At 37.0% G+C, this 16,531-nt stretch overlaps 1 protein-coding gene across 9 annotated transcripts in view; it reads left to right on the top strand.

The window, feature by feature from the left end:
* The window catches only part of Reps2 (RALBP1 associated Eps domain containing 2), a 206,183-nt gene that overhangs the window by 116,791 nt on the left and 72,861 nt on the right, over positions 1 to 16,531 (top strand). For 4 of the 9 annotated variants that reach the window (XM_026396750.1, XM_026396749.1, XM_077793945.1 and 1 more), the window contains exons 8-11: positions 1,873 to 2,015; positions 7,628 to 7,722; positions 14,470 to 14,539; positions 16,200 to 16,253. In XM_026396750.1, the coding sequence (XP_026252535.1) occupies positions 1,873 to 2,015; positions 7,628 to 7,722; positions 14,470 to 14,539; positions 16,200 to 16,253 (362 nt within the window). The remainder of the gene's footprint in view (positions 1 to 1,872; positions 2,016 to 7,627; positions 7,723 to 14,469; positions 14,540 to 16,199; positions 16,254 to 16,531) is intronic. The other 5 variants (XM_026396752.2, XM_077793946.1, XM_077793947.1 and 2 more) reach the window with 3 other exon arrangements.

Genomic DNA, 16,531 nt, shown 5'->3' with positions numbered 1-16,531 from the left:
TAACTGATAACGTCCTAATTATTATCCCCATCTCCATTCCATTTCATTCTAGGCAGTTGTGGGCATGTGAAACTTTCTATGTTATGTATTTTATTTTCAGATTTTTCTATTTGGTGTGAGGCAAATAACCAGAGGACCTTGAAAGACTATTAGCTATAGTATTTTATACGGCCAGGTGAACAGAAGGTCTAGGAACATTGTGGAATTAAGTTATATTTGACTATACTAGCTGCCTCTGAGCATTTTAAATTTGGCCAGTATTTCTCAGCTGGGCCCTAATTCAGCCTGCAGCTGCAGCATTCACTTACTTTGCTGCTGAAGCTGCTGCAGCTTTTGTTCCAGAAGGGCTGTTGCAGGGATGGTCCAGATGGCTCTATTTGCATCTGTGAAAATACTTGGAGCCATAAACTTCCAGCTGTGTGTGGGCTAGTTCTTCCCCAAGATTGGGCAAGAGATCATGCTGGTATAAATATGTAAAGAAAACATTGGGGTATTTATGTAAAGTTTTTTCATAAAGATTCATAAAAATTATGATAGGATTTATGATGGCATGTCATGTTTTGTTCATCTTATTGAAAATTCATTTCAATAAATGTACATGCCAGTGTATCTGGGATTCTGAGCTGGATTTAGGTACTTTGACAATATACACTGGCATTAGTTGTTTTTCAGCAAGCCTTATATTAGGTTTTGAAGCTAGGAGAAAAAGAAATTATCATTTTGAAAAGAATACAGTCTGTTTTGGCAGAATTCCCAGGCTTATCATTATTGGCATAAGGCTTCCTTTGGGGGGTGGGGTGTCAAGACACATCCATGAAGGCCAAATGACATTTTATGAATCTAGCATTTGAAGAGTTCCCTGACTCCTCATCCTGGGGAGCAGCTGTTTCAGGGTTGGTACATTTTATTGGAGGAGGAGGATGTGAATGTCCAAAGGAAAGTTATGTAGCTTATCTTAAGTGATATTTTTTTCTTTCCAACAGCAATACCTTTCTAGTACAATTTTGTATAAGTCTTTATCTCTATGCTTGTCCTGATGCAAGAATCTGTACATATAACAGATGCTAGTGCTTATGGGGTCTTAGTTCCTTTGGCAGAGAGATTTCTTTTGTGCTGAGTAAAACGGTCTGTGCCTTGTAGTGGGAACTGTGATTGAAGCACAAATAAGTCTTTTCAAGACTCCCCTTTTCTTCTTTTTTGTCTTATCTGGTTCCAGCCTTCCCTAGTTGCTAGTTTTATCTTAAAACATAATTCAGTCAATATTTATCGAGCCAATTTGTATTTTCTCAAGAGAGGGAATTCTCAAGCAAAGAACAGTTTGTTGCAAAAATTTACGTGATTTTAAAAGTTCAAGGCTTTCTCTTAAAGCTGGAAAATGAAACACCTATTTCTGTGCTCTGGGTAAACTGCATAATGTCTGCATACACCCTTCCTGTGCCTGTTTTGAGTAACACCTCCAGGGCTCTTTGCTTCATTCTGCCTGCATTTACTGAACGATTGTCATCTAAGCGATTGTCATCTAAGCGTGGAATTCTAGGTATTCCTTTTCTTTTTGTGCTACAGTTTGTTGTGCCACCTTTACAATGTTGTAAAATAGAACTGTTGGAGAGCCAAAAGAATTTAAATTTTTATTTATAAAATGCTACTGATGCTGATGCTATTAATTAGCTTTTTTTTTTCTTTCTCTGAGTGGCCCCCTGAGGTTTCAAACGAGTTTAGCCAGTTTTGAGTCCCAACTGTGGTGGTATGGCAGCCATCAAATGGGTTTAGCCAGGAGGGCTTAGGGACTGCCACCAGAGAGCCTGGGAGTTGTGTTTGCATGTTTGAGCCTGAAGCCTCATGGCAGGTATTTCTGACATCTGTTCTATTTAGGGAACTTAGTGATGCTGACTGTGATGGAGCCCTGACTTTGCCTGAGTTCTGCGCTGCATTTCATCTCATTGTGGCTCGAAAGAACGGCTACCCACTACCTGAGGGCCTCCCTCCAACTTTGCAGCCCGAGTACCTGCAAGCAGGTAAGGCCTATTGTACATCATAAACTTTAAGCACTTTCCATGGAGGTCTAATAAAAACTTTTTATTTCTTAATCTCATGTCCAGATATGAGAAACATGGGGAGTCCTTGGTATCTGCAGTTTTCTTTACATTACATTAGACTTTCATATCTTATGACATGAATAATAGGGCTAAACTGGCTAAGTGGGAATCATCTGTTCTTCCCATTTTAGTTCCCTATGGATTGGGACTGAAGTCATTATCCTTTGTAACAGTTGCAGAATAGACAAATATCAAACCTCTCGTATGATACATAGTGAAGAACAAGATCTTGTAGAGCCAAGTGTTGACTTGGCATCTTGAGACACTCTCAGTATCTCTAGAATAGGACTCTCTTTTTTTGGCAGGGGGGTATCTCGGGATTGAACTCAGAGGCACTTGACCACTGAGCCACATCCCCAGTTCTTCTTCTTCTTTTAAAATATATATTGTTTAGTTGTAGATGGACAAATACCTTTATTTTATTTTTATGTGGTGCTGAGGATTGAACTCGGTGCCTCATGTGTGCCAGGCTAGAGCTTTACCACTCAGCTACAGCCATGTCCCCCTCCCCCCAGTCCTATTTTGTATTTTATTTTCAGACATGGTCTCACTGAGTTGCTTAGTGCCTCAATATTGCTGAGGCTGGCTTTGAGCTGCTGAGATTAAAGGCCAGTGCCACCCCGCCCGGCAGGACTCTGTTTTTATGCCTAATAAAAGACCCCAAACAACTGTTTTGAACCCTTTGGATAGGAGAGAGTCATGGTGAATCCAACATTTGTGTCAGTTCCTTTAAGAGATTAGAAAAATAAAGTATCTCTTGCCCTTATCAAAGGCAGTGGGCACTGGTATGATTTCCATTATTAGAGAAGTGTAGTTTCTATTGAAAAGTTCCAGCTGTTCACCTAGAGCATTCACCTTTCTCATTTTTTAGGGAAGCCCCCTTAAAAAAATGAGAGCTTAGTCACAGGTGATTATTGGTAAGAGGGAGTGGTATCTAAAGAAACTAACCACTCATAACTAGAGTATTCTTTCATGAGTGTTTCTGGAAAAGGCCTTATATTGTGTTTCCTTTTCATGGTGATACCAAATCAAAGGGCAAATGTCTCATTTAAGTCAGTCTTGCTGTCTCTGACTCTTCAATGAAAAGAGTATTATTTTCTATATTAGATAGCGGGTAGGGAGTCAACCAAAGGAAAGAAACTGCATTGCTGGTGCCAGTAACAGGTAAATATAATCCGTTGAGTGACCCATTCTGGGATTTTTTTAAATGCCCCATAAAATGTACAAAAGTGAGAGATCAGAGAGTAAAAATGACTACTGATTTCAGGTAGGGGACTTTGCTAATACAGCTGCTCTCTGCTTACTCTAGCCTGCTGCCCTTCCTTCAAGGCTAGGGAAGACCCTTATGAATCCCCAGGAGTTAACTTTTAAGTACATGGTATGGTAAACTTCTCTTTCCTCTTTGTCTCTCTGTCTCTCCTTTCTTTTTGATTGTGGCCCAGAAACCCTGACATTCCTGGGATGTATTTGTCAGTTTCTCATTGCTATGACCAAAAGTCCCAACATGAACAACTTAGAGGAGGAAAAGTTTATTTGACTCATGATTTCAGAGGTTTGGCCCATGGTGGATCAACTTCATAGCTTTGGGCCTGAGGTGGGATAGAACATCATGGCAGAAGGGCATGGTGGAGGAAAACTGCTCAGTTTATAACAGCCAGGAAGCAGAGAGAGCTTAGTTCAAGGATCCAGGGATAATGAAATCTCCAAGGGCCCACCCCTTGAGACCTGCTTCCTCTAGTCATACCCTACTTGCCTATAGCTACCACCCATTAATCCACTCATTATTAATCCATCAGATGGATCAATCTGCTGATTAGGTTACAGCTCTCATAATCTAATCATTCTACTCCTGAACATTCCTGCATTGTTTCAAACATGGACCTTTGGGGGCTTCTTCATATCCAATTCATAACATGGGGCTGTCTTGGGAACTGCATGGATTATATTATGAGGGTAGTATAGGGTTATAGAGAGATCTGCTTCTCTTAGGAGTGGGGCCACCTGGAGGTTAACAGCTGGCTAAAGGCCAAGATCTGCTCCAAGGTTATTTAGTAGCACTCAATGCCTTCACAGTTTTCTCTTTTGATCCCTGGTAAGAGTCCTAGGGACCATCCTTGCCTATTTTTTAAAAATATATATTTTAGATGTTGGTGGACTTTTTTATTTTATTCATTTATTTCTATGCAGTGCTGAGAATTTAACCCAGTGCCTCACACATGCTAGACGAGCACTCTACCATTGAACCACAACCTCCCTTTTTTTCAATTAATTTTTTTTTTAAATTGAGATAGGGTCTCATTAAGATACCCTGCTTTGCCTGGAACTCTTAATCCTCTTTCTTTAGCCTCCTGAGTAGCTGGGATCACAGTTGTGCAGCATCATGCTCAGCAGCATTTTGGTGTCTTGATTAATGCTGTTTTATTGTTCTGAAGCCATGTGGCCATGGAACCTATCCACATGTCCTGTCTCTTTATTTGAGAAGTCACTTTGTAGGTGTCCAAGTATTTCATGGACTGTTTCAAAAGTCACTGATATAATTTTTAGAAATCTGATATCTCCAAGGTACAAGTTGTTAATAGAAGAAAAATAACCTCTTGATTCTTTTATTGCTGTAAATGGCATCTTATGACTTGCTTATTCAGTAGAGGTGAGGCTGTAAAACAGAGAGCCATGTTTGAGAGGCTGAGGTAGGAAGATTGCAGGTTTGAGGCCAGCTTGGTAACTTAGCAAGACCCTGTCTCAAAATAAAAAAGGGTTGAAGGCGTACCTCAGTGCTAAAGTACCGCTGTGTTTAATCCCCAGTATGTCAAAATAAGAATGCCAATCAAGAGATATCTTTCATCGTTTGGAATGAAGCCCCTTGTTTATTTTCTACTGGAGTCTGTCAGCATGCATTTATACAGAAACAACTGAAAAATCCATCATATAACCTCCGATTAAACAAAAATCACCCATCCTTTCCAGGGATTGTGGGCTTAATATTGAATATTGAATAATAATTATATAGTTCTAACAGAAAACATGAGAGACCTCATAAACTCCTATCATGCTCAGTAACAGTGTATTTTAGGTAAGTTCTGAGGATTTAGCAGTTAATTTTTAAACACTTTATTAGTCATATTTATCCTAGTATGAAACTCAAGAAAAGGCCATAGCCATTTAGGTATTCTCTATGCTTTTAGACTCTGAAAATATGAGTGGTCCTATTCATTTTTTTAAATCCCACTTAGCTTTTTTCTGAAGCTTAGCTCTTTACTCATTCCAACATTTTCCTGATTGATTTATATTCAGTCTTTTAAAACATTAATCCAGTTTTTGACAAGATTGTTGAAAACTATAAATAATGAAACTGAAATTGTATCTGATGTCATTTTACTTGTAATTATGGGAATAATCCCATTTCCCTAACAGTGAAAATTAAAAGGCAGAATTAGAAGTATAAATTGAATTGTTTGGCAGATTACCCATAAGCTGTTTGATACTCAATGTTTTGGTAATTGGGTGAATTCTTATATAATTTTTTTGCTGTCTAGTTTGTAAACAAAATATCAAGCATTTACTATGTATGTGACACTCTGTTATTCTCTGTGATCTGAATGCAGAGAATAAGAGTGCCTACCTGCATAGAATGTGTGGGCAATTATAAGATAGATGTTAAATAAACTCAAAGATTATGTCATTGGAACCAGGGATAAGTGCTGTGAAGGAGAAATCCAATTGAATTTAAAGAGAGTGCATAACTTTAGGGGAGATCTCCTTTGAGATGAGATGTGAAGAATGAACTAGGGAAGGTTCTGGAGGCTAAGAAGGAGGAGGGGGCGCTGGGAAGAGGGAGCAGCATATATGCTGGAGAGGCACTGACAGGGGGCTTAGAGCACAAGAGAAATAGAAATTGTAGGCCTCTAGCTGAAGTTCACAGAGGAATAGAGGTTTGGATGAAGCTGACAAGGAAGGTAGGGAACAAATTGAGGGCAATAATATTGATCTGTATTTGGCAGGAAAGTGACGGAATCCTGTTTGAAATGATCCTGCTGATTGCCCTCTAGAGGACAGGTTTTGAGGGGCAAGGGTGGAAACTAAGACCCAGCTAAGGTAGCAGTTCAATCAGGAGCAGCAGGGGTCTTGCACTGGGGAAGTGATGGTGGAGATGGAGAGATGTAGATACATTGAAGAGAGATTTTGCAGTTAAGTGTTGTCTCTTGTAGTTTTTGAAAATGTTAGCTTTCTGCATAAGTCCTTTCATGATAAGGCATTGACCTCCAAGATCTCGTCAGAGGACTGATTGGTAGACTAGAAAAATAAATCTGGTGTTGTTTAAAACTGTTCTTGGGACTGAATTGAAGAACGGGGCTTTGAAAGGTGTTTTGTTGAGTTTTTAGTCAAGGAAACAGACCAGCAGGTGTGGTTAGAAAAGTCTAATTTGCCCCATTTGAAATTCAGTGAAATTCAGAGCAGAACAAGCAAATGAATAAATTAAAGTGCTTATATTCAACTCCGTGTGGTAGCTGAGAGTTGGGCCAGTCCTTTATTGCAAAGTGATGTTTGCATCTCACTCCCTACTGGGGCAGGAAAGTGGGTAAAGATTAAAAACAATGCCAATCCATTGTTCATATTTGATTCAAAAAATCTTTTTAAAATGTTGCATTAAAATTTGACTCCTTAGTAGCTTTTCTTGACAAATTTGATTTGTAGCTTCTGTTTATTATCTACCCCAGTCTGCTTTTCCTTTTTAGGATACTGACAAAGTTTCTGTTATTTCCTTCCTAGCTACTTTGCGACAAAGTAGTGAAGCAGATTCTTTTTCTAAAAAATAGCCTGACTTTTAGGTTATTAATTTATCCCAAGTATCATGGTTTTCCCTGATGCAAATTCACTCTGCTACCCAATTAATAGCCACTGTCATTTTTATATGTTAGAAGAAACTCATAATGTGATTCTTCTTTCCTTGTAAATCACCAAGATTTTTTGCTTTTTATTTTTGTTGGTTCTGCTAAACAAAGAGGTAATTACTTCATAAAGTTATCTTAGTCATAAGATTTACATCATTATAAGATCATGTTTATTTCCAGTAATAACTAAAATGAAGTATTTCCCTTAACTTATGTTTATAGTATTTGAACTATCACCATAGTTACTACAATTAAAACTTATGCTAGTGGCATAGTTAAGACAATATATTGTGATAGTGATGGTTACTTTGGAAAACAACTACTCAGTTGTAACATGGAGTGCTAAGAGCATGAACTCTTGCTGGACTTGAAGGAGTTAAAGTTTTTGATCTTCATTTATTACCTATATGAATTTGAGTAAATCACTTCACTTCCCTGTTCCTCAGTTTTTCACATGTGAAGTGGGGGTAATAGAAGTACTGGGTTGCATTTGTAAAGAACTTAAAATACTACTTCAACATGATTGTTTTATAGGTAGTACATAGGAGTGAACAGATTTTGTTGTTATACATAACAAGTTCAGAAACATGATTAGAAACACTACTCTGGCTACAGTAAATATTCTCTTTTCTTTCTTCTTAGCTTTTCCTAAGCCCAAGTGGGACTGTGCATTATTTGAGTCTTATTCTGAATCAATGTCAGCAAACCAACAACCACGTGACTTGAATCGGATGGAGGTAAAAGATCTTTTGATGTTAATAAATAAGGATGTGTATAGAATTAAATCATTAGCGTATGTTCTTTACAAACTCAGGGAAATTAACTTTTATAACATTTTCTCTTCACGCTTGGTAATTACTTTGAGAACTAGCCTTTCAAATCTAAAAACTGGGTGCACCTATTATTAGTATCGGTACCAGGGATTGAATCCAGGAGTGTTCAACCACTAAGCCAAATCATACATTTAAAAAAAAATTTAGAGATAGGGTCTTGCTAAATTGCTTAGGGACTCGCTAAATTGCTGTGGCTGGGTTTGAACTTGCAGTGGTTGCGCCACATGCCCACCACTTATAATTATTCTTTTATCTTCTCCCTTGGACGACATTTGGTGAAGTAAGCAATATCTCTTCATCTTCTAGAGGTGAAATTTAGATATAGCCAAACTAAGCCAAAAAATGTTAGCCAAGTTATTTACTTTAACCTAGTAAATAATTTGTGTTTTTAATTACTAAACATTAGTAATGTATAATGAACCATAATAGTTTGAAAAAAGATTTGAGATGTATATTGGTCCCCAGATCACATTCAGACTTTCTCAGAGTTTTAAACTTTTGGACCAAATGAGGACTGATTTGAATGATCCCCAAAGAAACTTGGGATTCCCACAATATTGAGCCATGAATGGAAGGACATAGCCACATATTTAGTGATCCTTAGCTATAGATTAATAAATTGGAGCTGTTATTATCACCACTATGTTATCATTATCATCACCATCATCATCACTACCATCACTATTGTGATTTCTATTTATGATACCTGCTGTTTTCTTTCTAACAAGCAATCTGGAGATGGGGCTTAGGATGCAGCCTAGTATTCTAGTGTACTAGAATAGTACACTTGAGGCCCTGGGTTCAATCCCCAGCACCAAACAACAAAAACAATAAAACAGAACTCTGGAAATATTTCTTTAAAAAATTTAATTGACATATAATAGTATGCATATTTATGGGGTACAGTATGATAATTCAGTACTTGTAATGATCATATTAGAATATAAAAACGTCTAAATAAATGAAGCTTATCTACAGACTCCAGTTAGGGTCATCTGACCCTAGTTTGAACCACTATAATATGGTATAAATCAAAGGCAGGGAACAGGACATTTCTCATTTCTTATGACTGCCTGCATGTGATTAGCTACTCTCATACGGGGCTCTTGTGCATATAATTGTATGTTATTGATTTCATCCTTTACTCCCTTATGAGCTAATCAAACATGCCTCTTCAGTCCCTCTGATTAACATCTCTCTTTGCTGCTCTGCTACACTTTCTTTGAGTTGTAGCTTTCCTGGTGCTTTATTCAGCTGCCCCTCTTCTGTAAAATTATTGGGTTGATTGGTGGGTGATTTTTACTCTTTGTATATGAGCATATTGTTTCAACTTACCACAGTATTAGATGGTCTTTGCCCTTCCATTAGAGACAATACTTTTTTTTTTTTTGGTAGAAATTATGCTGCTGACTCATATTGCTTTCCCTACGTAGTCACTTATGATTTTTCTAAAAGTAAAGAAGACCAAATATGCACATGGCCATAAGGTCTGTTTCACACACACACACACACACACACACACACACACACACACACACACTCACACTCTCTCTCTCTCTCTCTCTCTCTCTCTCTCCCTCCCCCCCCACACAAACACACACACACACATTCTGTCTTTGATGACATTATGTATATGTATATTTACCTTTGTGGATGTTTCGTGCAGCAGTTTCATATACTTTTTTTGTGTGTGTGTACCAGGGGTTGAACTCTGGGGTGCTTAACCATTGAGCCACATTCCCAACCCTTTTTAATATTTTATGTAGAGACAGGATCTTGTTAAGTTGCTTAGGGTTTCACTAAGTTGCTGAGGCTAGCTTTGAATTTGGGTTCCTCCTGCTGTGGCCTTCTGAGTCACTGGGATTATAGGCATGCATCATGATGTCCGGCAAGTTTTATATACTTTTGTATGATTTAACTGGCCCCTTTGGGGAGAAGGGGTTAAAAACTGCCTATTCTTTTTTTCTTTCTTTTTTCTTTTTGTCCAAATAAGAAAGCAAAACAACAAAAGCCCCCCACCCCCGCCCACCTTGAGCCTCAACCAAATTGATATTTTTGAGGATGAGGTGTGTTTTTAAGATAATGAGTGTTGTAAATAGAATTCAAGGATGAAGTAATAATGTTAATTGATGGTTTGTCCACTTAAGAAGTATAGGTTGGATTTTAAAAGCTAATGATTAAATATTTTATGTTCTTCTAAACTGTTACTCATTGTTTTTTCTACCAGTCTTTTAATCTATCATAAATGCATGGATTTTAAATAGATTTTGGTACCAGCCCTGTGAGTAATGAGTCCAGTATAGATATTTGTGTTGTGAATGAATGCTGATCAAGATTTCAGGTGATGAGAGGTTTTCATAGCAGTACATCTCTAAAGACAAGGAGAGCTATAACCCTCTACTTATTTTCATCAAGAATTATAGATTTATGCTATATCCATCTATTAATATACCATAACGAATCCTGCTTTCATATAATTAAAATGTACTAATTAAGGTAATATGATAATAATGATAATGATGATGATGATGATAATAATAATAATAATGACCAGTAGAGGATGTGGATCAGGGGGAAGGAGGAGGGGAAGGAAAGGGAAGGTACCAGGAATGAGATTGATCAGATTATGTTATGTGCATGTATGGATATGGCATAATGAATCTCACCATTATGTATAATTATAATGTACCAACAAAAAGAATAATAGATTTAATTTCAAGTATATTCCTCTTTAGCAGTGTTTTTTAGATTACTCAATTTCTTTCTTTTTGAAAACAACTTTATTGATAAAAAATTCACAAACCATACCCATGTAAAGTATACAGCTGAGTAGTTTGTGTATTAACTATTATTCACCCATCACTAAAGTCTAATTTTAGAACATTTTCAGCATCCCAAAGAAAACCCCTGTAGTTGTTATTAGTCATTTGCCATTGCCCCTTCCCCACCAGCCTCTAATAACCACTAAAGCAGTTCTTGTTTCTGGATTTGCATAGTCTGGACATTTCATATAAATGTAATTATATAATATGTGGTGTTTTATGATTTTTTTTTATGATTGGTTCTTTTGTGTGTGTGTGTGTGGTGCTGGGGAATTTATCCCAGGGCCTTGTGCATGCAAGGGAAGCACTCTACCAACTGCGCTGTATCCATAGCCCATGATTGGTTCTTTAACTTAGCATGTATTTATTTATTTATTTATTTATTTATTTAAGAGTCACTCATGTCATAACACGTTCCAGTGCTTCAGTCCTTTTTGTGGTTGAATAGTATTCCCTGTGTGGATATGCCCCATTTTCTTGTTCATTCAGTAGTTGAGGGATATTTGGATTGTTACCTCTTTTGGCTCATAAAAGTAATGCTGCTTAATATATGTAATGCTGCTATAAACACATGTGTAGGTTTTTGTGTGAACGTTTTCCTTTTTCTTTGGAGCATACCTAAGTATAGAATTGTTGGGTTGTACTGTAACTCTGTCTTCTTGAGTTACTGCTAAACTGCTTTGCAAAGTGGCTGTCCTGTTTTATGTTCTCGCACCAGCTGTGTGTGAGGGTTCCAATTCGCCACCATCCTTGGTTACATTTGTTATTATCTTTTTCATTTTATCCATCCTGATGGAATGAAGGGGCATCTCATTGTGTTTTTAAAAAATTTTTTTTAGTTGTTAAGGGAACTTTATTTTATTTATTTATATGCAGTGCTGAAATCGAACCCAGAGCCTCACACATGCTAGGAAAGTACTCTACCACTGAACCACCACCCCAGCCCCTCATTGTGGTTTTAATTTGATTTTCTAAATGACTAATGATGTTAAGCATCTCTTCATGTGCTTATTAGCCATTTGTGTATCGTTGGTGAAATATCTATTCAAATCCTTTGTTCATTTTTAAATTGGTTTATTTGTCTTCTATTGATTTTGTAAGTGTTCTTGTGCGTCTGTGTCTTGTCTAAAATAACTATTGCCTAATTCAAGATTTTGAAGACTTACTACTATGTTTTCTTCTAAGTATGTTATAGTTTTAAGTTTTGTATTTAGGTCTATGATCTATTTTGAGTTAATTTTTGTGTAAGCTCTGAAGAAGATGTCAAATTTCATTCTTTTGTGTATTGATATAGAGATGTCCCAGCACCATTTATTTAAAGGATAGTTTTTCCCATTGAATTGTTTTATAAAAATTGATCACCTGTAAAAATACAGGTTTATTTCTGTATTTTCAGTTCTGTTCCATTTATATCTATATGTTTATGGTTATGCCAGTATCATATTATCTTTATTTCTGTAATTTTTTGGTAAGTTATGAAGTTGAACATGTGATCTTTTTTCTTCATGAATATTTTGGTATTCTGGCCCCCTTGTATTTCCATATGAAGTTTAAGGCAAGCTTGTCAAATTCTGTCCAACCCCCCAAAAACCCAAGAAAAGAACAAACCAAAAACTTTCACAATAATTAACCAAGAAGAATTGCAATGAATGTAGATCAATTTGAAAGAGACTGCCATTTAATAAGTCTTCTGATTAATGAACATGGGATTATCATTCCATTTGTTCAGATTTTACATTTTCCAACAAACTTTTAGAATTTAAAAATCTGTATTGTGTATTCACAAATCAGTTTCTTCTTCAAAGAGGTCTGATTTATAATCTTTGTGGGAACAGACAATGAAAGAAGACATTGTAAGATAAATTGTCTGTTCTAATGGAGCTAGTTGGCTTTGATTAGGAAATTATATCTGGAGGCTTCATTGTAATGCCAAGAATTACCTGAGGATTGTTAAATCCTAGATCAGGTTACCACAAGTAGTACTGTAACCTCAATTTTTGGAATAGTTTAAAAATAGATGCATTGCTTATCTTTCTGGGGTTGCTCAAGTTTTGAGGCGTAAACCAGTTAACCTTTTGAGCATCAAACTATTCCAAAAATTTACTTTTCTTCCCTTAAATTTTAAAATTTATATTTATTTTTGTTTTTAATGTGTTCAAAATGTAAAGAATACCAAAAGGCATTTGTTGATGAATCCTCCTTTTATTCCTTTCCTCCATCCAATGAGTAACCTTTCATTCTTATCTTTCCAGAATTTATATAAATAAAATTAAATAATAATAATATTTGCTTTATCAGAGGTTTTAGAGTGCATATTTTTCTAGTCTTATTGAGATATAATTGACAAAAATCATATATATTTGTGATGTTTTGATAAAAGCATGCTAAAATCATTACCATAATCAAGCTAATTAACATATCTGTCACCTCATGAAGTTCTTTTTTTTTGGGGTGGTGACAACATTTAAGATCTGGTCTCTTAGCAATTTTCAAGTATACTATGCATCATTATTAACTAAAGTTAGTGTGCATGTTGAGAGTTTTTAAGAAGTAAGTTCATTGTAAGCAGATTTTAAACAATTTTAAATTAATTCATACTTGATCAGTTTAAGATTCATCATTAAGTGATGACTTCCCTCAAATGTGAATTAGGAGAAAAGTTTATTTGCTCATCAATAAAGGTCTCTCATTTTAATATCAAGGTGTCTATTTTAATCAGGGTTGGACATCCTCTGCATGACAGATCCTGGCAAATACCCATGTTTTGGGGCCACTTAACAGAACCTCTCTGTGGGAGACCAACCTTACATGTGACTGAGTACACTCCCTGGCTGGGTGCTGAGGCACTCAGTCACAGAAATGTGGCAGAGCTTTCCCCACCCTTCTTGGGTGCCAGGGTCGCATGGGTGTGTCTTGCTACAGCCCCATGGGTGAAGCTTTGCTCACCTGTTCCTTTGTAATATAACCCCTTGCCCTGTTTAGGATAGAGTGTTCCATGGAAGTGCCTTGTGTGTGTCCCCTTCTCTTACTTGCCCTTGGGTGTGGCCTACCCAGGTGTCAGTCAACCTGCTGACAGTGGACATCATGAAGATAGACTCAGCCCCCTGAAACCTGACCCCTTGCCTCATTTGAATAGCTTCTCCTCAATAAAAGGGGTCAGCGCGTGCTCTCGCTCTCTCTCTTTCTGCGGACCCTTAAGGTCAGAGGAGCCTTCACAGCGATCCCAAAGAAAAAGGTATTTGTGTCTTTTGTGTGGTTATTTTGTGCAGTCCAGTTAGCCCAGTTTATCTGGAGTGACCCCTGAGCCTTTTAGTTGCGAGAACAGAAACCCGGCACCTCTCTCTGCTTGTTAAAAAGTACATAAAGGCCAGATTCATACTTGGCTGACTGGACAAGTGCTATTCAATTCTCTGGCTGAATCCCAGTCCAGATTTGAATTTAATGTAGGATTCATACATGTGATCTGAATCATTATTTCTTTCCTCTGTATATGAAAAAATTCAATAGAAATTATCTTTTTATAAAATTTTCTTTTAATTGTAGATGGACACAATATCTTTATTCATTTATTTTTATGTAGTGCTGAGGATTGAACCTTGTGCCTCACATGTGTGATGCAAGTGCTCTGCCACTGAGCTACAGCCCCAGCCCAATAGAAATTACCTTATGCCTCACTAGGAACCTAAAATAAATAAATATATTAAGCAGTGTAGCTTACTGAAAACAGAGCTTTGGCTATAAATATAGCTTTTTAAACATTTTCATCGTATGTGCACATCACTTAATTTCTATTCCAGCTTGTATAATTCACTTGTTTTTCTTTTCCAAGAAGACATCTGTTAAAGATATGGCTGACTTTCCTGTTCCTACCCAAGATGGGACTGCTGATGACAAACAAGGTACGAAAAGAATGAGGTTTTTTCTCCCCCCTTCAAAGACATTCTTCCTTTGTTTCCTTATCTATTTCTTTTTGAATGGCCGACTTCTAGAGCAAGTGAGAACAGTTCTCGGCATGTAAAATCATTATGCAATAGTTCAAATTGTTTTTTATAAAACAATAGTTTATAAAGTAGTAGAAAGAGCTTGGGTGTTCAGATCTCCTCATTTCATTAAACCCTTTGTCACTATTGATTTCAGGCTATTCTGACACCTTACAGTGGAATCTGGTCTTATGAATTAGAAAATGAAGTGGAAATAACAGCAAGCTCAGAATCTTGTGCTGGTGTAATCCGTGAGGAAATTCTCTTTTCGGCCAAGCCTCTGTGCCAGCGCTTTATCTTTATCTCAATGTTTTTTTTTTTTTTTTTCCCCTCTTTGGAGGTCTGACATCGAGCTCAGCCACAATTTGCCTTTTTTTTTTTTTGTACCAGGGTTTGAACTCGGGGGCACTCCACCACTATCCAGAGCCCTATTTTGTATTTAGAGATAGGTCTGTTGTTGAGGCTGGCTTTGAACTCAGGATCCTCCTGCCTTAGCCTCCTGAGTGGCTGGGATTACAATGTACCGCCGTGCCAGCAACACAATTTGCCTATCTTATTGAGAAGCCATGCAGCACAGTGTTCCATGTTAGAGCTACTGTCTAGGACTGGGGATATAGCTCAATTGGAAGACTGCTTGCTTCATATGCATAAGGCCCTGCAGGGTTCAATCCCCATTACCACTGGGGGGAAAAAAAAGAGCTACCATCAAGCACAGGGATGAGTTGGCTTGCAATAGTAGGAAGGCCCCTTTCCTCCAAGCCCCATACTTTGCATAATGCTTTCATAATCTACCAGCATCTTCCTCATATGCTGTTTTATTCAGTCCTTACAAAATTGACATATTCTATCACCTAAAATTTAGAGATAAGTAAACTGAAGTTCATGCGGTATGAATTATTTACTTGTACAAAAAAGCAAAGGAACTGGAACAAGAAGTAAGAATTTCTAAATCTCAAGCCAGCATTCCATCTGTTATCTGATAATGATTCACTACCTTTGAATGAGAAAAGCTTATCTGAAGTGAAGCTATTTCAGGTTTTATTGTTGAGACTTGCCATTGATTCAGCTTTCATAGGGGTTAAACCTGAATAATAAGTTTTTCATTAAGCAACAATAATTTTATGCTTTTTATTTAAATATTTGCTTAGAAGAGGCATATGAAATAGACAGTGGATGTAGCCCTGTGTGTTCTCATCACTCTCCTAACTGGTGGATCTTAGTCTTGACGCATAGTGGAATCACCACTGGGTGAACGGTGAACTCTGAAAATATTTTAGCCTGGGTTTCACTCCAGATAGTCTCATGCCATTGACCTGGCTGTCAGGAACGAAAGAGGGGAATTTCTCCTTCTTCCTGATATTGCTCTGTGTAGGAGGAGAACCTATTTCCATGCTGTAGGAGGTCTTTATTCTAATAAATGCTATATCAACTTTTAGAGATTTGGAAGATCTGTTTTAATAAGTGACAACTAGAGATTCTTTCTTTTAACAGAATATACCTCAGAAGTAAACTTTCATAGGTTTTTTGTTCTTTTTTCTTCCTTCTCTGTGTTCTCAAAAAATGAAACAAACAACGCTAGCCTTGAAAAATACTATGAATGAAGCCCCACCAAAGGACGTGTCTGAAGATTCAGGTAGGAGAAAACCATTTTAATGTACTTTCTATATTAACATTTGTAGCTAAAAAAAATAGTTGTGACAAGATTGCTCCCTCTGCAATAGTATGTCTGTTTCTCTCTAAATACTTGTCTTGTGTTTTGTTATAAGGAAACCCTTTTGACCTTCTACCCTTTTTCTGTTTTTAGATATGAGAAGAAGGTGACTTGTTTTTAAGTTGTGAATTTAGGTTTCATTGACAGGATCACTTATTTTGAATTTAGGGTCTTGCTAAAAAAGTACAAAATTAAGAAGA

The sequence above is a fragment of the Urocitellus parryii genome, chromosome X, assembly GCF_045843805.1.
Source record: "Urocitellus parryii isolate mUroPar1 chromosome X, mUroPar1.hap1, whole genome shotgun sequence".
Classification (NCBI taxonomy): domain Eukaryota; kingdom Metazoa; phylum Chordata; class Mammalia; order Rodentia; family Sciuridae; genus Urocitellus; species Urocitellus parryii.
Note: the sequence above shows the minus strand (reverse complement) of the source record. Positions and strands in the feature narration are given on the sequence as shown.